Consider the following 27,810-nt stretch of genomic DNA (forward strand, 5'->3'; position numbering starts at 1 on the left):
TTTTTCTTCAGTTTCCCCAGCTTGAGAAATGCTGAGCGTGTGCTTCCTTTCTGGTTTTCTGATTCCAGATCTTTGCACATTTTATTATAATATTTGGCTTTATGTTCTCAAGCTGATCTTTGAAATTTTCTGTTCAGCTCTTGGACCTCCTCATTTCTTCCATTTGCTTAGAGCATCTGTACACTGGAGAGCAAGTTTCAGAGTCTCTTCTGACATCCATTTTGATGTTTTCCTTCTTTTTGTCTTCTTAATGACTTTTTGCTTTCTTCATGTATGATGTTCTTGATATCATCCCACAACTCTTCTGGTCTTCGGTCTTTAGTATTTAATGTATCAAGTCTATTCTTCAGATCATCTCTAAATTCAGGTGGGATATATTCAGGGTCATGTTTTGGCTCTCGTCAACTTGTTTTCCTTTTCTTCAGTTTCAGTTTGAATTTGCATATGAGTAATTGATGGTCTGTTCCAAAGTCTGCCCCTGGCCTTGTTTTCACTGATGATATGGAGCGTTTCTATCGTCTCTTTCCACAGATGTAGTCAGTTTGATTTCTATGTATTCCATCTGGTGAGGTCCATGTATATAGTCGTCTGTTTTGCTGTCTAAAGAAGGTATTTGAAATGAACAAATCATTGCTTTTGCAGAATTCTATCATGTGTTCTCCAGCATCATTTCTATCACCAAGGCCGTATTTTCCAACTACTGGTCCTTCCTCTCTGCTCCCAACCTTTGCATTCCAATCACCAGTAATGAGCAATACATCTTAATTACATGTTTGATCAATTTCAGATTGAAGAAGTTGGTAGAATTCTTCTATTTCATCCTCACTGGCATTAGTGGTTGATGCATAAATTTGAATAATAGCGATATTAACTGGGCTTCCCTGTAGGCGCATGGATATTATCTTGTCACAGACAGCGTTGTACCTCATGACTGATCTGGATATGTTCTTTTTGACGATGAATGCAACACCATTCCTTTTCAATTTGTCATTACCTGCATAGTAAACGATGTGGTTGTCAGATTCAAAATGGCCAATACAAGTCCATTTCAGCTCACTAATGCCTAAGATATCGATGCTCATGCATTCCATTTCATTTTTGACAACTTCCTATTTTCCCAGAGTCATACTTCATACATTTCATGACCCTATTTTTAATGGATGTTTACAGCTGTTTCTCTTCATTTTGATTTGTGCCCCATCAGCAAAGGAAGGTTCTGTGGGCTTTCCTCCCATGAGCTTAACTCCATTCGCATCGTCATGGTCAACTCTATTTTGAGGAAGCATCTCTTCCCCAGTCGCATTTTGAGTGCCTTCCAACCTGAGGGGCTCATTTTCCGGCACTGTATCTGACAGTGTTTCTCTGCTATTCATAAGGTTTTCCGTGACTAAAGATTCGGAAGTAGTTCGTCACTCTTTCTGCCTAGTCTGTCTTTGGAAGCTCATCTAAAATCTGTCCACCATGGGTGACCCTGCTGGTTATTTAAAATACCGGTGGCATAGCCCTCAGAATCACAGCAACTCACAAGCCACCACTGTACAACAGACAGACAAGTAGTGGCCGTTTGGTTTTGGGTCGAAACTGTCACTTTAAATTTCGAGGAGATCTGTGCGCATGTGTAGTAGAACCCTCCAGGGGTGGGAGTGGGGCATCCATTTGCTCAGGTATCCCCTCTAGTTACCAGAATGGAGGTACGCAATCAGCAAGAGACCAATGAATAATGGACAGATACCAAAATAATGAATGTCCACATTTGTATCTCCTCGGTTCTGTCAGGCACAATCAAGATGGCAGATTGGGTAGATGTGCAGTGAGGAGCTCCATCACCAACAACACAGAATACCAGGCCAAGAACGCTCAGGGCATGGTGCTAGAACTCTGAACCATATATAAAGGAATATTTAGAAGATTGGAAGGCTAGGGGAATTTGTAGGAGAATCAAGAAATCCATTGCTTTCTAATTCAAGATGCTCAGCTATTCCCAGAGCTGCCATCTTGGGAGAGAACAAATGGGGTAAGGATCAGAACAGCCATGAATACAGGATACAATAGGCTGTCTTAAATGGTGGGAAAAGTTAATAGACTACAGGGTAACCTCAAAGGAAGTTAATACTTCACAATTTACCATGAAAATGAAGATCCAAGCAGGACAAGGAAACATTAAAACTAAGAATAAACTGACAAGAAATAGCACAAAATACATGAACTCAGCACAAGAAGGCATGCAGAACAACGGAACGAACAGCATCACAAAAAATTAACATAATGACAGCAATTAATTCATTCCAATCGATAATTACATTGAATGTCAATGGATTAAATGCACCAGTGAAGAGACAGACAGTGGCAGAATGGATAAGAAAACAAGACCCTTTAATATGCTGCCTGCAAGAGACACACCTTACACACAAAGAGAATGAATAGAAATTAGCCAGGCAAAGGGAAAGAATAAGAGTGTTTTAGAGAGAACAGTTTATGCAAAGTCTGTGAGACTATAAAAGAGCTAGAGCTAATGGACCAAAAGAAGACCAGTACAGCCTAACAACTTGAATATAATGATCAAGGTGTACAGGGAATCCAGGAAATAAACTTTTACTATTGTCAATAAATAAGGCACAAATAATGAGTACAAGAGGGAATGTTACTGCTGCTATGATAAAGCTACATATGTAAACCTGCAGAGTGAGTATGTGTACACACAGCACAGAAAGCATTTAGAGGGATGGGCAGAGCAATTTTCTAAATGCTTTCAGATCTATTAGTTTGTATATAATCTTCAAGGTAGCAGTGGACAATGAAAGACAAATAAGGGAGATGATTTGAGAGATCAGGGTTCAGGTTCCTTTCCTGTTGTTACCATTTCAGGTCATTTCCTTTTTCAGGGATCTTTGTTTCTTTATCTGCAAAGGGGTGGGAGTGTGGGGAGTTTAGATGACATAGTTAATCAAGTTCCTTTTAGCTCAAAAAGTTTGAGTGTATGCATGATAGTATTTATTCTGACTTTATATGGTTATTTTAAACAGCTTTCTTGAGAAGTCGGGATCGGTCACATCAAAAATTCTATAACCTGATGACCAAAACACAAATGTTTATTCGCTTCATTGAAGAATGTTCTTTTGTCAGTGATAAAGATGCAAGCCTCGCATTTTTTGATGATTGTGTAGATAAAGTAAGTATATGTCTCCAATTCCCTAACTTATTTTGTGTGGCTGCAATAAATGTTATGTTATAGTTTCCAATATAATTTTTGCAGTCTTTTATGAAAATCTAAATAATTTTACCATTGACCACTTAAAATGAAAGTTTTGGTAGCCCAATAGAAATTATTGTGCACACAACCTCTCATGAGTACCTTGCAGGATTTAACTAAATCATGAGTTCAACTTGGCCATTTGTAGACAGACTATTGGTTTTACCAGGCCTGTGGACCTCCGACTTGAGCATCCAATATTCTCTTCTTGCTGTTTGAGGTAGATATAGAGCATAAGAGATATTTAACCTGGATATGTCTATAATTTGTGGGTGAGTTTATAGCATAAATTAAATTTTGTTATTTTAAAATTAACTCTCCCCTTCAGTTTTCTTCCCATTAGTTAGGGCAGAGCAAGATAGGTATCCAGGCTGAAGAAGGAGGAGGTTGAGGAACTGGACCTCAGAGAAAGTGTCAAAATTTGAGTGGAGTAAGGATGAAAAGCAGCCCAAAGGGGGATATTAGAGACAAAACCTGATGAAAATAACACGCATGTAGAGCGGTGGCTTTGCATGTGGAAATTAGAGGGCAAGCAGGATAAAGAGACTTGACAACCAAATGCAATGCATGATTCATAACTGGATGGATCCTTTTGCTATAACATTATTAGGATCATAAACAGGACTTAAATGTGGTCTGAAGATTTTTGTTGTTTTCAGATACCTTCGAGTTGGTCCTGAGTAATAGCTATCATATAGAGAGTTTCTGAGGAGTAGTTGGTGAGTTTGAACCACTGACCTTGCAGTGAGCATATCCTGTGCATATCCTGTGCATATCATACACCACTACATAATAATATATTAGTATTCATTTCTAGATTTTCATTTGTATTATGACTATGTAAGAGGATGTCCTTGTTACAGGAAATACACTTCCAGGTATTTAGGAGTGAAGGTACAATCAGCAACTTAATCAAAAGATTGAGAGGGAAAATTATTTCTACTGTTCTGTAAACTTTTCTATAAATTTGTAACATTAAGTTAAAAAAAACTAAGTATGTATACAAAGTGTGTTTCTGTGTATGTGTGTGCATAAACTCTTCTAATACAATTTACAATTGTGATGTTATTTAAAAGCATGCATAATGACTTATAAATTTATGTGATTGTGAAAGAAAATCACTAATTTGTTTTCATAATAGCCAAAATATAACACATCTCTCAATATTCAGAAATTGACTCCATTCTGTGTTTGACATGAAAACGTCCGTTGTTGATCATTAAATAAGCTCCAAATGTGTTTTATAAAAATGAAAAGTGATTCTCACTGTGTATGTTGTTAGTGCTGTTAAGTTGGTTCCAACTCATAGCGAGCCTGTATAAGATTTCCGAGGAGCATCTGGTGAATTTGAGGCGCCGAACCACTGACTATGGTTTATAGTCCAGTTCTTATCCTACAGTACCAAATCAGAATACTGTATGTTGTTGTTATTGTTGTTGTTAAGTGCTGTCAAATTGGCTACAACTCATAGCAACCCTGTATAGGGTTTCCCAGGAGTGGCTGGTGAGTTTGAACTGCCGACCTTTCAGTTCAAAGTGACCTTGAGGTCCAGTGCTTATCCTATAGCTCCACAGCAGGACTTCATGATAGTGCATGGTGGTAGTGGTGATGATAAGCCATGGAGTCAGTTCTGACTTACAGTGACCCTGCATAGGGTTTTCAAGGCTGTAAATCTTTACGGGAGCAGAAAATCTCATCTTTCTCCCAAGGAACAGCTGGTAGCTTAGAATTGCTGATCTTGAAGCCTGACTCATAACCACTACACTGCCAGAGCTCCTTAGGATAGTGCATAGTGTAATAGAACAAAACTCTACATTGTGAAGCAGAACGTTAATCTCAGTTCTTATACTTGTGACTTTAGTCGTGTAGTTTTTCTTATCTGCTTAATGAAGAGGAGTGTTGTTATAACAACAAATCTCACAGTATTAGTTGTATGAATTTTTTTTCTTTTCTCCATTTATCTTTTCTTTTTTTTTTTAATGTTTTATTGTGAATTAGGTGATAGTTTACATGGGAGAACATAAGCTTTACATTCATCCTATCGCATATCGTTTCATTGCCATGGTTACAGTCCCCTTGCATCATCAACCAACCAAAGGGTATACCCTGCAAGTCTGCCCGTCAGCACACAGCCCTTCTCCTTCTCTGGGTCTAGAGGCCCCAGCCGCTGCATCTCTCCACATCTCTCCACGTGTCTGCCTCCATCTCTGGTGTCACTGCTACTCTAGGTAGGGTCTCGCTCTCCACTCTTCTCCCTTGATGGATCCAGGGACCTCCACTCCTAGACTGCAAAGTCAATCACTACCCTCCTTTTGCTACAAAACATCTACCTTTACATTTCCAACCCTCATAATCAATCCTGATAACAATTATTCACTATTGTATCACAAGAGACCTATCCGCATTTCCTTTCATCAGCCCCACCCAGACAGATTGGATACTACTCAGTGGAAATTCTACCTTCCTCCATGCCCTCCGGATCTAGTTTCCCTCTTGAAAGCCTGTAAGCCAGTCACTTCTTGCCTTTGTAGCCCCTCCCCCCTTTTTGGGGGGTAGCCAGTGTCAAAATTGCCCATCCCTATCTATTCTGTGTATGGAGGGGGTGGGAATGATCCTCACTGTAAAGATTTGTTCCCTCTTTTGAGCCACTGCATCCATAGGTATAGGTCAAGTTCATCAAATTGTATCAGATTACTCTTTTTTTCCTCTTCTTTCTTCTAATTGAGCTCTGGTCATCCAGTCATTGAAGTCGGATCAAGTAGGTATTATCTGCAAGTGTGGGTGTTCTTATGCATATGCCCTCTCTTCTTATCAGCTGGACATTTCACTCTCCACTCTAGTCCTCTGTGGCTATGTCGCTGACTCTGGGCCCAAGAGTCCCCAGGTCTTGCCACACTGCTGGCCAACCAGGTCTCCACCTGGGTTCACAGGAGTCTGTTGAATGTTGTAGGGCTTAGCTCGCAGCTTCATTGCTGTTTTTCCCTCACTTTCCCTTATCAGTGACGAATGTGGTCACCAATCAGAGCATGTATTCCCATTGAGTCTCAGTCTTAGAAGGGGGTTTGCACTGAGGGGACCTGACCACTTGGCTTGATGTCTCCTGGGCAAGCAACTTGCTTGTTCTTGTAATAATCAGTAGGTCTGCCTATATTGTTTTGTATTTTTCCTGTCAGTCTTTCTTTCAGAAAGAATCTTCTGTTCTTCTAGCCGCTCCAGGCTGGTCTGCCCATCCTTTCAAGTGGAAAGTTCCCACCTCAGAAGACTCTGGATGCGTTTCAGGATTCCACCTATGCTCTTATGTAATGCAGAGGCTCCGCAGGAAGCCTCCTTCACTGAGCAAATTGTAGCCCCATTTTAGGTATTCCAATCAGTTATAGGCAGAAGACAGACTTACAAGCTTTCTATGGTGCTATTTCTGGCTATTCCTTTCTCTCCCCCTCCAGTGTCTATTTTATAATGGTATGCAAGGGAAACCAAGATTCAAAAGACAGCCAAGTATCTTAACATTATTTCTCACCTTTTCCCCATTCCAACCATGTCTCAATCCCTGTATCCCAGAGCCCTGTTGTTCCAAGGTTGTGCATACATCATTATTTACTTCTGTCCCACTTAGCCCATGCAACCCTACCTAATTGTTCTTTCATCCAGTTTGTTCTTCCATTTCCCTCCCCCTTCTTGTGTATTGCCCCCTTCCCTAGCACCCAAACTATCCTGTGTCTATTCCCTACCCTGTGCTCCACCTTCCCCTCCCTCACCTCACCCCACCCCCCACGTCCTGGTAACCAGCTAAGAATTCCCCCCTTCCCCCTTTAGTATCAGTTCTTTTTCTTAGTCTTTTACAGTAGTGGTCCTAAATGGTATTTCTCCTTTTGTGACTGACTAATTTCACTCTGTATAAACTTTTTTCAAAAGTGAGAAATACTGTAACTGTTCTTATAATTTGCTGATTTATTTGGTTTTATCATTTCATGACAGAAATATTCAGCTTTTGAATGATTTACACAGCAGGAACACATTCAGAGCCTTGTAAGCATCTTCCTTTGCCTTCGTTTCAGAACACTTGAAGTTAAGAAGCTAAGGTGCCCAGAAATGTCAACTGTAGTCCTTGAAATACTTGTAATAGAAAAAAAAAACTGATAAAATGGTAATTAGTGAGGACATTTATGTTGAGTGAAATTAGTCAGTCACAAAAGGAGAAATACTGCATAGGACCGGTACTGTAAAAGACTAAGAGAAAGAACACATAGTAAAGGGGGGGTGGATTCTTTGCTGGTTGCTGGGATGTGGGGGTGTGGTGAGGGGAGGGAGGGGAAGGTGGAACACAGGGCAGGGAATATACACAGGATATTTTGGTGCTGGGGAGGGAGGCAATATACAACAAGGGAGAGGGGAATGGAAGAACAAAGCAGATGGGAGAACAGTTAAGCAGGGTTGCATGGGCTAAGTGGGACAGAGGTAAATAATGATGTATGCACAACCTTGGAACAACAGGGCTCTGGGATACAGGGATTGAGACATGGTTGGAATGGGGAAAAGGGGGGAATTAATGTTAGGATGCTTGGCTGTCTTCTGAATCTTGGTTTTCCTTGCATACCATTATAAAATAGACACTGGATGGGGAGAGAAAGGAATAATCAGAAATATCACCATAGAAAGCTTGTACGTCTGTCTTCTGCCAATAACAAATTGGAACACCTAAAATGGAGCTACAATGTGCCGGGTGAAGGAGGCTTCCTGTGGAGCCTCTGAATTACATAAGACTATAGGTGGAATCATCTGGTAGCGTAGTGGTTACGAATCGGGCTGCGAACCGGAAGGTCAGCAGTTCGAAACTACCAGCTGCTCCGCGGGAGAAAGATGAGGCGATCTGCTCCCGTAAAGATTTACAGCCTCGGAAACCCTATTCAGGGTTGCTATGGGTCGAAACCGACTCGACGGCACTTAACAACAACAACAACATAGGTGGGATCCTGAACCACGTATAGAATCTATAGAAGTGGGAAATTTCCACTTGAAAGGATGGGCAGACCAGCCTGGAGCGGCTAGAAGAACCACTTTGTTTTTGAAAGAAAGACTGACAGGAAAAATACAAAACAATATAGGCAGACCTACTGATTATTACAAGAACAAGCAAGTTGCTTGCCCAGGAGACAGCAAGCCAAGTGGTCAGGTCCCCTTAGTGCAAACCCCTTCTAAGACTAAGACTCAATGGGAATACACGCTGATTGGTGACCATGTGTGTCACCGATAAAGAGAAGTGAGGGAAAAACAGCAATGAAGCTGCGAGCTAAGCCCTACAATGTTCAAGAGACTCCTGTGAACCCGGGTGGAGACCTGGTTGGTAAGCAGTGTGGCAAGACCTGGGGACTCTTTGGCCAAGAGTCAGTGGCATAGACACAGAGGACTAGAGTGGAGAGTGAAATGTCCAGCTGATAAGAAGAGAGGGCATATGCATAAGAACACCCACACTTGCAGATAATACCTACTTGACCTGGCTTCAATGACTGGATAATCAGAGCTCAACTAGAAGAAGAAAGGAGAAGAAAAAAAGTAATCTGATACAATTTGACGAACTTGACCTACACCTATGGATGCAGTAGCTCAAAAGAGGGAACAAATCTTTACAACAAGGATCATTCCCACCCCCTCCATACACAGAGTAGACAGGGATGGGCAACTTGGATATCGGCTATCCAAAAAAAGGGAGGGGGGCTACAAAGGCAAGAAGTGACTGGCTTCCAAGCTTTCAAGAGGGAATCTGGATCCAGAAAGTGTGGAGGAAGGTAGAATTTCCACTGAATAGTATCCAGTCTGTCTAGGCGGGGCTGATGAAAGGAAATGCGGATAGGTCTCTTGTGATACAATAGTGAATAATTGTTATCAGGACTGATTGTGAGGGTTGGAAATGTAAAGGTAGATACTTTGTAGCAAGGAGGGTAGTGATTGACTTGGCAGTCTAGCAGCAGAGGTCCCTGGGACCATCAAGGGAGAAGAGTGGAGAGCAGGACCCTACAGAGAGAAGCAGTGACGCAAGAGATGGAGGACAGAGCCAAGGATGACATGGAGAGATGGAGCAGCTGGGGACTTTAGACCCAGAGAGGGAGAGGGGCTGTGTGCTGAGGAAGGGGGTGGGGCGGTTGTAGGATATACCCTTTGGTTGGTTGATGATGCAAGGGGATTGTAACCATGGGAATGAAACAATATGTGATAGGATGAATGTAAAGCTAATGTTCTCCCATGTAAACTATCACATAATTCACAATAAAACATTATAAAGAAAAAAAAATCAAATGACATATTACATTAAGCAAATCTGCTGCACAAGACCTTTTTAAAGTGTTGAAGAACAAAGATGTCAGTTTGAGGACTAAGGTGCCCCTGACCCAAGCCATGGTATTTTCAATAATAATAAATAAATAGTAACTAGCTGTAATTCAAACAATAAACGACTACTGTATAGTGCTACTAAAAGTACTTTTAGTATGTGTGTGAGGTAATACTCTATTTTTTAGCCCATTTAAAAAAAAATCTATACAAAGTAAATATACCTTTTAAGTGTACAATTTGAAGAATTTTGACAAATTTATTTCTGACAAAGATGCATAGCCTATATCTAGTCTCAGGCAATTATCACCTAACATTGTAGTCACGTAACCATAACTCCAAAGTATAGAGCATTTTCCTTACTCCAGAAAAGACCATAATGCTCTAGGCAGCCTTTTTTTAAAAATAAAACTGGTTAAACTAAAAATTTTTTAACTTCAAGGATATCTTTGATTTAAGATTTAAAAATTAATCCTGGGTGGTAGTTGAAGAGGTCCACCCACCCATCATGACTCCAGAAAGTCTAAGGTCCATGAAAACTTGAAATTCTGTTCCATGTTTTCCTAGATGTAGCCTCTTTTGATCTGAGCATATCTAAATAGAAACATTTGACTGACTTTAAAAAGCTGGAGTGGGTAATGCTGAATGAGAGAAACACATGTTAGAATTATTTGAGTTTCACTTATGATTAATTTAAGAACCACGTGTTTTTGTTATTCCTATGATTATATTTTAAATTCTTAACAATCTGTTCCTGTAGGTTGATGCTTAACTCAGAGCAGTTTTGTGTAACAAATATTCTGGTTAGATTTTTCTTAGTCTACCAAGCATCACTTTGCAGTGCTTTCTGAGCATATTAATGTCTTGTGAAAAAAGCATGATGAACATATGAAAGCAATTTTAATTTTATCCTTCCATGGGTGTTGGATTTCTTTTTCTCTCCACACAGACAGATGTTACTGTGCTTTCTAAAAGACAGAAATGTCTAATGATAAATGTAGGATTCATTGCATGGTTATTTTTATAACGTTGAGTTTCGATTTTATTGGTATGCTTACAAGTTTACCAAGGTACTAAATCTGCAGGTCAAGTTTTTAGTATCTTAGTAGACTTTATGATTCTGATAATTAGAGCAATTGTCTTGAGACACCCAGGCTTTTTCCATGAGAAATAACTAGATGGAAAGTGAGAAATATGCACAAATCAGCTTCCTAGAAGCTGTTGGAAAACAAAAGGGAGGGGGGAGTTAAATACATACACATACACCCACACAATTTACACACTATCAAGTCCTTAACTGCAAGCTTTTAAACAGTCCTCTGCTTTGACTCCACCTGCATTTACATCTTCAAAGGCCTATAGCAGTCCCTATTCCTGGCCTTTTTGGGATTCTACAGGAAAAATGGTTTGCCTTTTGGCTTATTTCTTCTACTCTGTCCTCAGTATGTTGGTGTTGTAGCAGCTAAAGTATTTGGAACTCTAACTCTGCTGTTGTCCCTTTTCCACTTCATTTTGTCCTGTGATAAATGAAAGTATGTAACCTAAAAAGTATTATGTGAAGAATCAAGTTATTGCATTGTTTTTCTATTTAAGTGTTAGTGTTTTTTTCTATAAAAGAAAAAGAAAAAAACATTAATATGCAACTTTTATTTTAAATAATTTATATGTGCAGTCAACACAAAAATTCTTCTTGAAGCTAAATTTGTTAACAAAATTCTGAACTTTTTTATTTTTAATAGAAATTATACCATGCCTTATATAATGGCCAAGCAGGATCTGGTATTATTACCCATAATTAAATACATTATTATTATTTTTGAAGCAAAATGTTTATGTTCATACTAAGTGGGATAAATAAAAAACATAAATAGCTTATTGTCAGTTTAGTTCAAGTTTTGCTGTCATATCAGTTATGGAGAGGCTTTTGAGTTCCAGAGTTTCTTAAGAGTTAAAAATTGTGTCTAAGGGATTATAAACCAATAATAAATATTCTGACAGTCAGCATTCCTCACTATTGTTTTGAAAGTTTCCTAGATCCCTATCTTTAAGATGTTATCAACTTCATAATAAATAATTCTAATTATTTCATCTGTTCCTGAGTAACACATGATATTACCACTTTATAAAATTAATAAAACTTTATGGATAGCATTTTATGTGTGACATCTGTTTCCATTATTAATGTCAATATTGTCCTATTCAATTTATGAGCTCCTGTTAAGGAGCTCTGGTAGTGTAGTGGTTACAAATTGGGCTGCGAACCACAAGGTCAGCAGTTCAAAACTACCAGCTGCTCCGTGGGAGAAAGATGAGGCTTTCTGCGCCCGTAAAGATTTACAACCTCCAGAACCCTGTGCAGGGTTGCTGTGGGTCAGAACCGACTTGATGGCAGTTAACAACAACAACAGTGGGGCAGTTTAGCCTCTGTAAAACTTTCATTTGGGAGGGGATACAGTATCTAGAGAAAAATAGTACTTCTGAAGTGCTTTTCAATATTAATGGGTCTAGAGTGGCACTACAGGTTAACGCGCCAGCCTTCAAAGCTGTTTGAACTGCAAGGCTTGCGGTTCAAGCTCACCAGCTGCTCCTCGGAAACCCTATACAGGCTCACTACAGGTCGCATAGTGGTTGCGAATTGGGCTGAGAACCGCAAGGTCAGCAGTTCGAAACTACCAGCTGCTCCGCGGGAGAAAGAGGAGGCTTTCTGCTCCCGTAAAGATTTACAGCCTCGGAAACCCTGTTCAGGGTCTGTGGGTCGGAACTGACTTCGATGGTACTTAACAACAAAGGTCACAACCAACTGGACAGCACTTAACAACAACAGAGGTTAATCCAAATGTTTTCTTATATATACTGAAAGAACGTAGGGAAATTTGTTGTATTTAGAATAAATCAGAATAAAAATAGAGTCCACTATTCCCAACATACATATACATGTGCTTATTTTTTGTAGTTGGTATTTCTAGGATAGGTAATACAGTCTCATAATTCAAAATTCAAATCAATATAAAAAGGTATGCACAGAGAAATCTGGATATAATTCTGTATCTCTCCATCCCTTTCTGTCCTCCTTCTTAAGTAAAACAGTAAGAGATGCAACATTATATCTCATATCTCTGGGTGTTTTTTTTAATATGGCTCTTTAATATTAAGTTGTGTGAATGATTTATTTAACCATTAACTTACATATGAACATTTAAGCAGCTAATGTATTTTTTAATGTACTTTTTTTAAACTCCTTCAGGTGGATATGGACAAGAGTGGTGAAGTGCGACTTATAGAACTGGATGAATCTTTCAAAAGTGAACACACTGTTTTTGTAACACCACCTGAGATTCCCCATCTACCTAATGGTGAAGAGCCCCCTTTGCAATACAGGTATTCAAGAAGCAGAATGTTTGAGATTGAAAGAGGGAAGCAATCCATCATCTGTGATGTAGCTTGCTAAGGACTGTGGTATTTTCAGAAATCCAAACTGTACAGATTTCTAATTTTTAGGTGGTAAGCAAGCTTATCCCACATCCATTATTAAGTTTTAAGGTATAAAAGGAAAAAAAAAATCATTTACCTCATGTTTATTTGGGAGGCTCTCTAATTAGAGCTGCATAAGTATCTGTCCTTATAAATGCTGATTAAATTCATTTATACACTTCTTCCCAAATGGCACAGTTTTGTGATTTTTTTTCTTCCTAAAGCTAGTTCCTTCTTCACCTTCATCCCCCCTCAGACACACACATACACTGACTCATGTATCTGATTTAAAAAAGGATTTCATTGAATTTAAAGTCAATATGACTTTGACTTTTATAATATAATTTTTTAGGTTATTAATGTTTTTATTATAATTAGATAAAATGTAGACTATTGGGATTGATCATTGTTAATTTAGGAAATTTATTCAGATTCTATGCTAAGTGCTTGGTGTACAGACTTGATAGTGATTGTATAGCACTGAGTCAGTTCCAACTCATAGCGACCTTGTATGGGGTTTCCAAGACTAAATCTTTTTAGACCAGAAAGTCTCATCTTTTCCTGTAGAGCAACTGGTAGATTTGAACTGCTATCCTTGGGCTTAGCAGCCCAGCTCCACTACGCTACCAAGGCTCAAATGAGACATTATTCCTACCTTCGGTCTAGTAAGGAAGAGAGGTCTGAGCACAATAAATAATGATAGTGATAAATTTGTTGTTTAGTTTTCTAATGTATGTTTATTCTAACTTTAAAATGTTAATTCAGTTTTTATTTATATGTTATTTTTCTTATTCCCCAATGTTTTCTTAGTTTATTTAAAGATTCTAAAGCTATTTCAACTCCATCACTTCATTTTTGTTACAATTTGATAGCTTCATTGAGAAAGAATTTTTCAGGACATCCTCATTTATGACTGGGTTAAATTCTCCCTTTATTAGAGGAAAAAGTGGTGTTACAGAGTTTTATGAATGTGAACTGATTCGTTGTTCACTTCATTCCTGCCTACTTTTCACCCACTAATGATGTTGCTTATATCACGTTTTTAAAATCTGTCTTTGCCCAGGTATTTAAAATATTTCTATTTCTTTTTATTTTTTCTCCCCTAAACAAGATTTTCTTTCTTTACCATCTTTTATGCTTTATATACTTAAGTCTTGTTTTGGTTGTTGTAGTTTTTATTTTATCTCATGGTTTGGTTTTAACTCTAAAATTTTTACTTTTAGATTTGGTCCTTTAATAAGAAAATTAAGTTTCTACTTTTGAAGAGTCTATTTTTTTTTTTCTTGAGACTTTCAGTATAATCTTAAATTATATTTTCTCATCATTGGGAAAACAACTTAATTTACGTGCCTTCAGTGGGCACAATGGATTCTCTTAAAATAAGAGATGACATATACTTATATTGTGTAAAATGATTAGGCAGCAAGTTTTCATTAGCTATACAAAATGATCTTACTGTCACATCATGTACATGCAATGGATTTTTTTTTTAAAGGGCATGGTTTTTCTGAACTTCTTTGTACTGCATTATTCCATTTAGCATTCAGTCATACATAGTATTCTCTTATTCTGATGAATTTGTGTGTGGCTCTGTGGGTTAATGTGCTGGACTGCAGCACCAGTTTGAACCACAAGGTAGGCAGTTCATGCTCACCAGCTGCTCCTCAGAAACCCTATACAGGGTCACTATGGGTCAGAATAATTAATTCAGGCTGCTATACTAAATTAAGTGTATTATTAGTTTATTAAATGCTTTCAAGAATATTATAAAGTTGCTTAAATTTATTACTCATTGGCTTCTTCATTCTTTTCAATATGCTTCTACCTTTAAATGCCCAGAAGAGTTTCCTCTAACCTTACATAGGCCCACCTTTCTTAGGTCGACATATTCTCATCATTTCTTCCTCTTCAACCTCTCCAATTTTCATTCTTAAGATGAGGTCCTGAATCTGCAGGTAGGCTGGTAAATCAGTTCACGGTAGCTGGGACTGGTGTGTAAAGTACACACTTCAAGTTGTCATTTGCATCTTTTTAAGAGGGATATTCTACAGTAAATTTCTCACTTCAATTAACAACTGTTCAATTAGAAAAAGCCCCTTACCAACTATCTTATTATGTGATATTTTGTTGGACCATGATACTAATATTTAAAAGTTAACTTGAGTTACTTTTGAGTTTGATGTCAGCTTCAGCAAAATTTGAATGAAAGTCACTTTTCTTTTCAAAAGACATGTTTGCTCTGTATTTTGGCTACTACCTTTTAAATATTATAGAAAGAAAAGCATTGGCATGACTTTTTGTTTATAGCATAGTATGATAGAGAAAGATAATCAATATAAATTCTAGGTTAAGAGTTAGAGGTTACAGTTTTTTAGTTTGTAAGCAGTATGATCATCTATTTGTACTGGAATTGATTCTGTTTTGGTTTTGTTTTTCTTTTCCTAAACAGCTATAATGGATTTCCAGTTCTTAGGAACAATTTATTTGAGAGGCCTGAAGAATTTTTACAAACACAAAAGAGCAAATTGCCCTCAAAATCAAGTAGCCCTAGTAGTCCTTCTCCCATGTTCAGAAGAACTAAACAGGTACTTTGAAAATTGTTTGCATTCTTCATGTAATCAAATATTAGTGGTGGTGGTGATTGTGTGCCATGAAGTTGGTTCCAACTCATAGCCACCCTCTATAGGGTCTCCAAGGTTGTTATTCTTTACAAGAGCAGAAAGCCTCATCTTTCTTCCATGGAACTGAAGCTGACCTGAGGTTTAACAGCCCAAGTTATAACCATGAAGCTACCAAAGCTCCTTAATCAAATATTAGTACTAAAAGTAAATTTGGCATGCATCTGCCCTTAATATGATTTTAACGTATTACAGAATACAAATTCAAGAAGAGACTTGAAAATATATTAAATGCAGATAGATTTTGTTATAGAAACATTATTAAAAAATATAACTTGTACTTACTCAGCATTTAGCTAAGTAAGATAAATATAAGTTTATTATATTTATATATTATTATATTTATAAATATAAATTTATTATAAATTATATAAATATAAAGTAGGAATATAAATTTATTCATGGAACCCTTGCATTTTTTCCCAGGAAATAAAGTCATCTCATAAAATTGCAAAGAGGTATTCTTCCATCCCTCAGATGTGGTCTAGGTGCTTACTGCGTCACTGTTACGGACTGTGGTTTATTTGTCTCCCAGCTTATGTGAAAGTGTGTCATTCAAAAGTCAGGGCTCTAACAACAGCATATGATGTGCTAAAAAAAATGCAGTCAAAAAAGATGGATCCACCTGATGAGGTAACAATTATTCTTTTAAACATAGTATTTTTTTCTCAATTGATGTACATTGGTGACTTTGTGTCTGCACACTCTAATTCACTATGTTTCAGGTATGCTACCGAATTCTTATGCAGCTCTGTGGGCAGTATGACCAGCCAGTGCTTGCTGTGAGAGTGCTATTTGAAATGAAAAAAGCTGGTATCGACCCCAATGCCATTACTTATGGTTATTATAACAAGGTAATAGCTTGATATAATAACTTGTTATATAAAAAGAAATAGTGTGACTTTTGTGATTGTTGTTGTTGTGTGCCATGGAGTCGGTGAACCCTGTACAGGGTTTCTGAGGCTGTAAATCTTTACGGGAGCAGACAGCCTCATCTTTCTCTCGCGGAACAGCTGGTAGTTTTGAACTACTGACGCTGAGGTTAGCAGCCCAATTCATAACCACTGCGCTACCAGAGCTCCTTTTTGTGATTATACAGCCTTAATTTAATGGCAGAAATAATTGATGTGATATTATGTTGCATTTAGAATGTCTAAAATATATTTTGTAAATCAAGTAAGTGTTTCTGTTCTATTTTATGTTAAACACTTTACTTTGGTATTCTGTAGTTTGACTCCGAAGCCAGCTTATCTCTTTTTCTAATGATTTTATTTTGTTGAATGAATAGGCTGTATTGGAAAGCACCTGGCCTTCAAGAAGTCATAGTGGTTATTTTCTTTGGACTAAAGTAAGAAATGTCGTGTTGGGAGTAGCACAGTTCAAAAGAGCATTAAGAAAGCATGCACACGTATCACAAACAACTCTCTCAGGTAATTAAAGGTTTTACGAAACATCTGTTTTTTACTATTTTTTTAAATTAATTGACTTTGCATTTATTGAAATTTTAAATCATTTGAAAATATTGACTATGTTTTAGATTTTATTGTCACTAAGTAAATTAAAAAGAATAGTCTTGCCATTTAAAGAAACATACCAAATTTTACTTATTTTTGTTTCAGACTATCAGTCTTTGGTGATATTGTTTTAGTGTCCTTTAATAATTCACAGGAGTCCTGGTAGGGCGCTGTAGGATAAGTACTGGACTGTTAACCACAAGGTCAGTGGCTCAGACACATCAGCCATTTTGAAAAAACCTATACAAGTTCACACTGAGTCAGAACCAACTTGACATCACTTAACAACAACGATAATAATTCACAACAAGTTTCTTTATTATTGTTGTGTGATGCTAATCATTTAGCAGCTGTTAGAAGAGACTCTGAAACTTGCTCCTGAACGTAGAGAAGCTAAAGCAACTGAAGGAAATGTGGAAGAGCTGAACAGAAAACTTCAAAGGGCAGTTGAGAAGACAGAGTTAAGTGTTAGGATAAAAGGGAGAAAGGCCTGGAATTAGAAAACCAAAAGGGAAGAACATGTTCAGTATATCTCAAGCTGAAAGAAGTAAAGAAAAAATTAAGCCTCAAGTTGCAATGTTGTAGAATTCTGTGGGCAGAATATTGAATGACACAGAAAGCATCAAAAGATGGATAGAATGCACAGAGTTATTGTATCAAAAAGAATTGGTTGGCATGCTACCATTTCAAGATGTACCATACGATCAAGGACTGGTGAAACTGAAGGAAGAAGTTTAAGCTGCACCTAAGGCATTGGAGAAAAACAAGCCTCCATGAAATGTTTCAACAAACTGATGCATCGCTATGTTAAGAAATTTGGAAGAGATTTTTATTTGTTCCCATTCCAAAGAAAGGTGACCCAACAGACTATGAAAATCAACAAACAATAATATCATTAATATCATGCAAGTAAAATTTGCTGTAGGTAATTCAAAAATGGTTACAGATGTACATCAACAGGGAGCTACCAGAAATTCAAGATGGATTCATAATAAGATATGAATCTCATTGTTGATGGAGTTGTGCACGATAATGCACTGGACCTAAAGGTCAGTTTGAACCACAAGGTAGGTGGTTCAAACTCACAGCCGCTTCTCGGTTGCTATGAATAGGAATTGGCTCAACAGCACTTAACAACAATCACTTTTGATGGGTGAATCTTGGCTGAATCTTGACTGAAAGCAGAGAATACCAGAAGGATATTTACTTGTTTTATTGACTATGCAAAAGCATTTGACTATGTGGATCATAATAAATTCTGTATAATATTGTAAAGAATGGAAATTCCAGAGTATCTATGCTCATAAAGAACCTGTACATAGGCCAAGAGGCAGTCATTCCAACAGAACAAGGTGATACTGAATGGTTTAAAATCAGAAAATGGTGTACATCAGGCTTGTATCCTTTCATCATACTAATTCAATCTATATGCTGAGCAAATGATCTGAGAAGCTGGATTAGAACATGGCATCAGGTTTGAAGGAAGATGTGTCAACAACCTGGGATAGGCAGATGACACAATCTTGCAAGAAATGAAGAGGACTTGAAGTACTTACTGATGAAAATCAAGACTACAGCCTTCAGTATGGATTGCACCTCAGTGTAAAGACACCAAAAATCCTCACAACTAGACAGAGAAAATATAGAAGGTATCAAATATTTCATTTTACTTGAGGCTTAATTTTTTCTTTACTTCTTTCAGCTTGAGATATACTGAACATGTTCTTCCCTTTTGGTTTTCTAATTCCAACATTCATGGACACAGCAGTCAAGAAATCAAACAATGTATTGTATTAGGCAAATCTGCTGCAAAAGACCTCTTTAAAGTGCTCAAGAGCAAAGATACCACTTTGAGGAATAAGGTACACCTGACCCAAGCCATGGTATTTTCAGTCACCTCATATGTATGTGAATGTTGGACAGTGAATAAAGAAGACCAGAGAAGAATTAATGCCTTTGAATCATGGTGTTGGTGAAGAGTACTGAATATACTATGATTGCCAGAAGAACAAACAAATCTGTTTGGGAAGACATGGCCGGATTGCTCCTTATACGCAATGATGGCGAAACTTTATCTCTCATACTTTGGACATACTGTCAAAAAGGATATCATGGTTGGTAAAATGGAGGGTCAGTGAAAAAGAGGAAGACCATGAATGGTATGGACTGACACAGTGGCAACAACAATGGGCTCAAACGTAGCAGTTGTGTGGCTAGCAAAGGACCATGCAGTGTCTGTACAGGGTCATTATGAGTTGAAATCTACTCAGCAGCACCTAACAACAACTATTCAGTTACTAGATTATTAGCTTGAGCAACACACTTTACATATTGTGGAATTTCTGTGAGTAGTAAAATGCTATTAAATTCTGTTTTTAAGCAGATGGCAGTGACCTGGATGCTGTTAGTCATGGCAGCATGGATAGTGGTCATGGGACACATACTGTGGAACAGACACCCCTTAACACGGGTCTAATCAAAGTCTATGCTGCTGATGATAGATCCAGTACAGGTTGGTTCATGAATAAGTATGCTTTTATTATACTGTACTTTTAAAACTGGATTTGCTAGCCTGTCTTTAAAATTTTTTTTTCAGTTTCAAAGATGTGTTTAAGTGAACTTTCACTTTTTAGTTGTGTTTGTTAGGCTTTTGCTTTGATGTTAAATTTAGTTATTTTGTGCAATTTTATTTCTTACTTGAATAGGAATGAAAGTTTAAGGAGAGCTTATAAAGTAGTTTATTCAAAATTTTGTTCGTGATAATTTATTTAATTCTGGTAGCATACTATATAATTTTCTTAGAATAAATTCTTCTTTGTAATTCTGAGAATGTTGTTAGACATAACAACAATCCCGAAGTCAGGGTTTCAAACCTACCAGCTGCTCCTTGGAAACTGTATACAGGGCTGCTATGAGTCGGAACCAACTCCGCAGCACTTAACAACATTGTGCCATCATAGTCTTAGTATGGTGCTGTAAGATAAGCACTGGATTGGTAACCACAAGGTTGGCAGTTCTAACACACCAGCCACTCCTCAGAAACCCTATCCAGGGTTGCTATGAGTCAGCACCTACTCAATGATACTTAACAACAACAACATTTGAACATTGCCAATGTCCTGATTTCAACAGCGTATTTTAGTGTATAAGATATTACTCCATACAATGAACACTGGACTGTGAACCACAAAGTTTGCACTTTGAGCCTGCTAGCTGCTTTGTGGAAGAATGATGAGACTTTCTGCTCCTGCAAAATTTGAAGTATCAGAAACACTATACAGGAACCAACTCAACAGCATTTAACAGTAGCAACAGGGAAAACTGAGTGAAGAATAGGTACATAAGAAGTTTCTATAGTATACTATTTTTGTAATTTATTTTGAGTCTTAAGCTATTTTAAAACATAAAAGTTACGATAAGGATTTTAAACAAAACACCGCCTGGTCCTGTGCCATACTCACAATTGTTACGATTAAGCCCATTGCTGTTGCCACTGTGCCAATCCAGCTCATCGGGGGGGGGGCCTTCCTCTTTTTCTCTGACCCTCTACTTTACCAAGCATGATGTCCTTCTCCAGGGACATCATGACAATATGTCCGAAGTGTGGGAGATGAAGTCTCACTATCCTGGCTTCTAAGGAGAATTCTGGCTGTACTTTTTTCAACATATATTTGTTTGTTCTTCTGGAATCTCTGGTACTTTAAATATCCTTCTCCAAAACCATAACTCAAATGCATTGATTCTTCTGCAGTTTCCTTCTTCACTGTCCAACTTCCACATGCATATGAGCCTATTGAAAATACCGTGGCTTGGGTAAAATGCACCTTAGTCCTCAAACTGACATCTTTGCTCTGAAACACATTAAAGAGGTCTTGTGCAGCAAATATGCCTAAAGCAGTACGTTGTTTCCTATCTTTTTGGTTTTTTACTTTTTATTGTGAATTGAGTAACGGTTTACGGAAAAGATCATTAGCTTTGCATCATTGTTTGATTTCTTGGACTCCTGCTGCCATCAGTGTTCACTATGAATCCAAGCAAAATGAAATCTTAGACAACTTCAATCTTTTTTCCATTTATCATGATTTTATTTATTGGCCCAGTTGTGAGGATTTTTGTGGTTTTTTTTACAAGGACATGCAAGCCATACTAAAATTGTATTCTTCAGTCTTCATCAGTAAGTAACTTAAGTCCTCTTTGCTTCCAGTAAGCAAGTTTGTTATGAACCAGCTGCATATCATGGGTCGTTAATGAGTCTTCAAACCTGATGCCACATTCTTCTTCATATAATCCAGTTCCTAGGATTATTTGCTCAGCATATAGGTTGAATATGTATGGTGAAACAATGTAACCCTAGTGAACACGTTTCCTCTCTGCCAAGAAATTTGGAAGAAAACTATCTGGCCGACTGATTGGAAGAGATCCATGTTTGTGCCCATTCCAAAGAGAGATGACCCAACGGAATGCGGAAATCATCAGACAATCTCTTTGATATCTCAAGTGAGTAAAGTTTTGCTAAAGGTAATACAGAAACAGCTATAATCATACATTGACAGAGAACTTCCAGAGGTTCAAGCTGGATTCAGAAGAGGCCGTGGAATGAGAGATATCTGCTGATGTCCAATGGATCTTGGCTGAAAGCAGAGAATATCAGAAAGATGTTTACCTATACTTTATTGACTACACAAAAGCTTTTGATTGTGTGGATCATGAAAAGCTATGGACAACATTGAGAAGTATGAGTATTCCAGAACACTTAATTGTACTTCTGAGGAATCTGTACCTGGACCAAGCAGTAGTTGTTCGAACAGAGCATGGGAATACTGAATGTTTTAAAATTGGGAAAGGTGTGCAACAAGGTTGTATTCTTTCACCATACTTATTCAACCTGTATGCTGAGCAAATAATACGAAAAGCTGGGTTCTATGAAGAAAAACGTGGTGTTGGGATTGGAGGAAGACTCATGAACAACCTGCAATAAGCAGATGATACAACCTTGCTTGCTGAAAGTGAAGAGGACTTGAAACATTTACTGATGAAGATCAAAGAGCACAGCCTTCGATATGGATTACATCTCAATGTCAAGAAAACAAAAATCCTCACCACTGGACCAATAAACAACATTTTTATCAATGGAGAAAAGATTGAAATTGTCAAGGACTTCATTCTTCTTGGATTAACTATCAACATTCGTGAAGCAGCAGTCAAAAGATCAGATGGCGTATTGCACTGGGCAAATCTGTTGCACAGGAACTTTTTAAAGTGTTGAAGAGCAAAGATGTCAGCTTGAGGACTAAGGTGCATCTGACCCAAGCAATGATATTTTCAATAACCTCATATGGATGCAAAAGCTGGACAGTGCATAACGAAGATCGAAGAAGAATTGATGCCTTTGAGTTGTGGTGTTGGAGGAGAATACTAAAAGTGCCATGGGCTGCCAAAAGAACCGAAAGATCTGTTTTGGAAGAAGTGCAGTCAGAGTGCTCCTTGGAGGCCAAGATGACTAAGCTTTGTCTCTCATACTTTGGACATATTGTCAGGAGGGAACAGTCGCTGGAGAAGGATGTCATGCTGGGTAGGATGGAGGGTCAGAGAAAAAGAGGAAGACCCCCAACGAGATGGATTGGACAGGTGGCATCATTGATGGCATCAAGTGTGGCAGCGGTAGTGAGGTTGACCCAGGATCAGACATTGTTTTGTTCTGCTGTGCATGGGGTTGCTATGAGTTGGTTCTGACTCGATGGCACCGGATAACAACAACAACACCTTTCCTGAGTTTTAACCATTCAGTGTCCCCTTGTTCTGTTAGAACGATTACCTATGTACAGGTTCCTCATGAACACAATTAAGTGTTTTGGAATATAACCATTCTTCACAAGTTTTTCATAGCTTATCATGATCCACACAGTCAAAAGCCTTAAAAAGGTTTTGCATAGTCAATAAAACACAAGTAAAGTTCTTTCTGGTAGTCTCTGCTTTCAGCCAATACCCATCTGACATCAGCAGTTTGTTAAAAAATTTCAGTTTGTCTGAATCCAATTCCTGGAGCCTTGTATTTCACCATTGCCTTCAGGGCGGCTTGAACTACTTTCTTTAGTACCATCAGTGATCATATGCTACACTTGAAATGGTTGAACAGCAGTGACTCTGTGTATACCTTCCATCTTCTTTTGATGGTTTCTACATCATTCAGTATTTGCCCATAGAATCCTTCAATATTGCAGGTTGAGAAATGCTGAGCATATTCTCTTTTGATTTTCTAACTCCAGGTCTTTGCACATTTCATTATAGTACTTGACTTTGACTTCTTGAGCTATCCTTTGAAATTTTCTGTTCAGCTCTTTGACTTCCTCATTTCCTCCATTCACTTTAGCATCTCTGTGTTGGAGAATAAATTTCAGAGTCTATTCTGACATCCATTTTGGTCTTTTCTTTCTTTTTTCATGTATGATGTTCTTGATGTCTTCCCACCACTCTTCTGGTCTTCTGTCATTAGTGTCTAATACATCAAATCTGTTCTTGAGGTGGTCTCTAAATTCAGGTGGGATACCGTCAACCTATTGGCTCACTTGAACTTATTTTCATTTTCTTCAGTTTCATCCTGAACTTGCGTATGAGTAATTGATGGTCTGTTTCACAGTCTACCCCTGGCCTTGTTTTGACTGATGACATTGAGCTTTTCCATCGTCTTTTCCCACAGATGTAGTTAGTTTGATTCCTGTGTATTCCATCTGGAGAGGTCCATGTGTATAGTCACTTTTTATGTTGTTTTAAAAAGGTATTTATGATGAATAACTCATTAATCTTTCAGAATTCTGAAAGCATCTCCAGCAGCATTTCTATCAAGACCATATTTTCCAGCTACCAATCCTTCCTCTTTGTTTCCAATCTTCACATTCTAATCACTAGTAATTATCAATATATCTTACTTGCATGTTTGATCAATTTCAGACTGAAGAAGATGGTTGTTGTTAAGTGTCATCAAGTCAGTTCTGACCCATAGCAACCCTGTATAGGGTTTCCAAGGAGCAGCTGGTGAGCTTGAACCGCTGACCTTGCAGTTCAAATGACTTTGCAGTCCAGCACATTAACCCACAGCACCATACAAGGACTCTGAAGAAGATAGTAGAATTCTTCAATTTCGTCATCACTTTCTTTAGTGATTGTTTTGTGAATTTGAATAGTAATTGTATTACCCGGTCTTCCTTGTAGGCATATGGCTATTATCCTATCACAGACAGTGTTGTACTTTAAGATAGATCTTAGAAAGTTCTTCTGACAATGGATGCTACCCCTTTCCTCTTGCATTTGACATTCCAGGCATAATAAACCATGTGATTATCTGATTTAGAATGCCCAAACCAGTCTGTTCAGCTCACTAACATCTAGGATATCCATCTTCATGCATTCCATTTCATTTTTTATTATTTCCAATTTTCTTAGATTCACACTTCATACACCTTAAAGATTCCCAACCTGGGAAACCCTATGGAACAGTTCTATACTGGCTTAGAGAGTCACTATGAGTTATAATCAGCTCAATAGCAGTGGGTTGGGTTTGGGTTTGGGTTTTCCTAAGTATTATTAAAAAGGAACCATGTGTTATAGTGGATTACGAATTGGGCTGCTAACCATAAGGACAGCAGTTCAAATCTACCAGCTGCTCTATGGGAGAAAAAGGAGGCTTTCTCCTCCTATAAAAATTTACAACTTCAGGAACCCTACACAGGGTCACTATGAGTTGGAACCAACTGCACGGCACATAACCACCACCACCTCTCAGTATTATTAAAACGTATACACTTAAAAATTAGTATACTTACAGGAAGGAAAATCACTAAATTAATAGTAGATATGTATTGGTCCCATTGTGGCACTGTGGGCTAATGCATCAAACTGTAAAGTCATTTGAACTTCAAGGTTGGTAGTTCAAGCTCACCAGCTGTTCCTTGAAAACCCTATACAGGGTCACTATTAGTCAGAATCGACTCAACGATATGTAACAACAATAACAACATGTATTAACTTCAGTGAAAGGAAAGGCAATACACAGTAAGGGAGAGTTCAGCACAAAATGAACAAGGCAGAAAAAGACACTGGGAGGTAGAAGTAAAAGTCAACAACAAAAAGTAAATACTATTACATATACAATCTTACAATAATGATAATCACAACTAGTAATTTACATGTGGATACACAGGTAGGTATGTAAGTTAAAGCAGTGTGAGATAGAATCTGGAAGTACACGCAGAGCATATCTAGGTTTGGCAGAGGATATTTCTCTATATATATTTGTATTGGTGCAAGTATATCCAGGCACACAGAGCATACAAGGGGCATAGGTATGCAAACTTCTTACCCACAATTGAATGCCTTGAGGGACTGAAGAACTGGACTCAGGGTCTTAGGACCAAAGTATTAGTGACATCTAGGTCAATTGTCATAACATAGTCCATAAGATAATGTTCTGCTTCCTACTTTGGTGAGTACCAACTGGAATATTAAAAGCTTGCAAGCAGCCATCTAAGATACAACTATCTATTGATCTCTTCCCATCCTGAGCAAAGAAGAGTAAAAAAAAAAATCAAAGACTTCAGGGAAATAATTAGTCCGAAGGACTAATGGACCATCAGCCACAGACTCCATTAGCCTAAGAGCAGAAGAACTAGATGGTGTCCAACTACCACCACCACTCTGATGTGGATTACAATAGAAGATCCTGGACAGAGTGGGAACAAAAATGGTCTGAAAGAGACTAGTGGAACCCCTTAAGACTATGGCCCTTAGATGCCTTTCAAACCTGGAATTGAACCCACTCCTAGAGATCACCTTTCAGCCAAACAATAAGCAAACTGATAAAGTGCACAGTAACACCCATGAGGAATGTGTTCCTCAGAACAGTCAATCACACAAGACCAAAAAGGGCAGCATTTACCCAGAAACAAAGTTCAGAACACAGGAAGGGGCAAAAAAGTTGGATGAATGGACACTGGGAATCCAGGAAAGAACTGAGAAGAGTGTTAATTACATTAAGGGGATTATGTAATGTCCCCAAACAAAATGTGTATAAATTGTTGAATGGGAATATAATTTGTTATGTAAACTCTCTCTCATACCACAATGAAAAGCTCAAAAAAACAGAAAGAAAGAAATACCATACTTTCATTATTACATTTACAAATATTATATTTGAGTTTTGAATATAGTAAATGAGCCAGGTCTTAACCAACAAAACCTTTAGATTTAAAAATTAAATCATTATAATAAATTATGAAGACTCCTATCTCTGTGAATTGTATCATTACTTTGGTCTCTCTCCTTTGATGCCTACTTTTAAAAAGTAATGAACGTAAGCTAATTGTGTTGTAATATAATTTCTATAGTAGTTCTTCTTTGGCTCATTTTATTTCCTCATCACACCGTTAAACTTAAATCAGAGTTATACTAGTCATCCTTTGGAATGATCTTTTAAAATTAATAAATCTATTTTTTTATTTTAACTTTAGTTATTAAAAGCTTATCTTAAAATAGTATGTTGCTGTTGTTAAGTTCTGTCAAGTCATTTCCAACTTAAAGTAAACCTGAATTGGGTTTCTGAGGAACAGTTGGTGAATTTGAACCTTCAGCCTTGCAATTAGCAGTCCAGTGCTTATCCTATCACACCATGTTGTTGTTATTATTAAGTGCTGTCCAGTCAGTTCTGACCCATATTAAGCTGTCAACCTTGCAATTCAAACCAACTTTGCAGTTCAGCAAATTAATACATAGTACATTAGGACTCTTACTATGCCATAGCAGGACTCCTGAAACAGTAATTTGTTGTTACTGTTAAGTTCCATTGAATCCGTTCTGACTCCTTGTGTGCCATCGAGTTCTGACTCATTGTATAGCGACCCTGTATAGGGTTTTCGAGGAACTGCTGGTGAGTTTAAACTGCCGATCTTATGCTTCAAACCAACTTTGCAGTCCAGTGCATTAACCCACAGTGTCACACCAGGACTCCTTTCGACTCAGCAACAATGTATAGGGTTTCTAAGGAGCAGCTGGGAAGTTTGAACGTACAACCTAATAAAATAGCATGAACTTCATCAGTATTTTGCTCAAGTGTATCTCTTGTTTTCTTTGGAATTGGAGCTGAAAGCTTGATTAGAAAAAATATAGACTCAATTACAACAAATGTATTAAATAAATACCTACTGATACTTAATACAACTTGTTTACAAGTTTACAAGTTTTCTTTACCAGTTAAAGTGCTTTACAAATTCTCAAAACCATTTTATAGTTCTTCACATTGTAACAACTTTGTGTTTTGCAAATTTGGGATCTTGACATCCAAACAAAAAAGTTACATCATTTACTTTAAAATCTTATGTCTCACCACACAAACAAAAATAGATACAATAGATGAGTGGGACATACTAAAAATTAAAAACTTATGTACACCATAAGACTTCACCAGAAGAGTAAAAAGGGAACCCACAGAATGGGAAAAAATCTTTTGCAACAACATATCAGACAAGGGACTCATTTCCAGAATATACAGGAAACTGCAACACCCCTACAAGAAAAAGACAAA

The 27,810-nt window shown here is 37.7% G+C and overlaps 1 protein-coding gene across 2 annotated transcripts in view; it reads left to right on the forward strand.

Annotated features, from left to right (window-relative positions):
• The window catches only part of DENND4A (DENN/MADD domain containing 4A), a 105,717-nt gene that overhangs the window by 42,637 nt on the left and 35,270 nt on the right, over positions 1-27,810 (forward strand). Inside the window, exons 12-18 of one of the 2 annotated variants that reach the window (XM_006831518.1) lie at positions 3,024-3,169; positions 12,819-12,952; positions 15,495-15,630; positions 16,150-16,356; positions 16,449-16,577; positions 17,012-17,153; positions 19,621-19,749. In XM_006831518.1, the coding sequence (XP_006831581.1) occupies positions 3,024-3,169; positions 12,819-12,952; positions 15,495-15,630; positions 16,150-16,356; positions 16,449-16,577; positions 17,012-17,153; positions 19,621-19,749 (1,023 nt within the window). The remainder of the gene's footprint in view (positions 1-3,023; positions 3,170-12,818; positions 12,953-15,494; positions 15,631-16,149; positions 16,357-16,448; positions 16,578-17,011; positions 17,154-19,620; positions 19,750-27,810) is intronic. The other variant, XM_006831519.1, reaches the window with a different exon arrangement.

Source organism: Chrysochloris asiatica, unplaced genomic scaffold (assembly GCF_000296735.1).
Source record: "Chrysochloris asiatica unplaced genomic scaffold, ChrAsi1.0 scaffold00004, whole genome shotgun sequence".
NCBI classification, from domain to species: Eukaryota; Metazoa; Chordata; class Mammalia; order Afrosoricida; family Chrysochloridae; genus Chrysochloris; species Chrysochloris asiatica.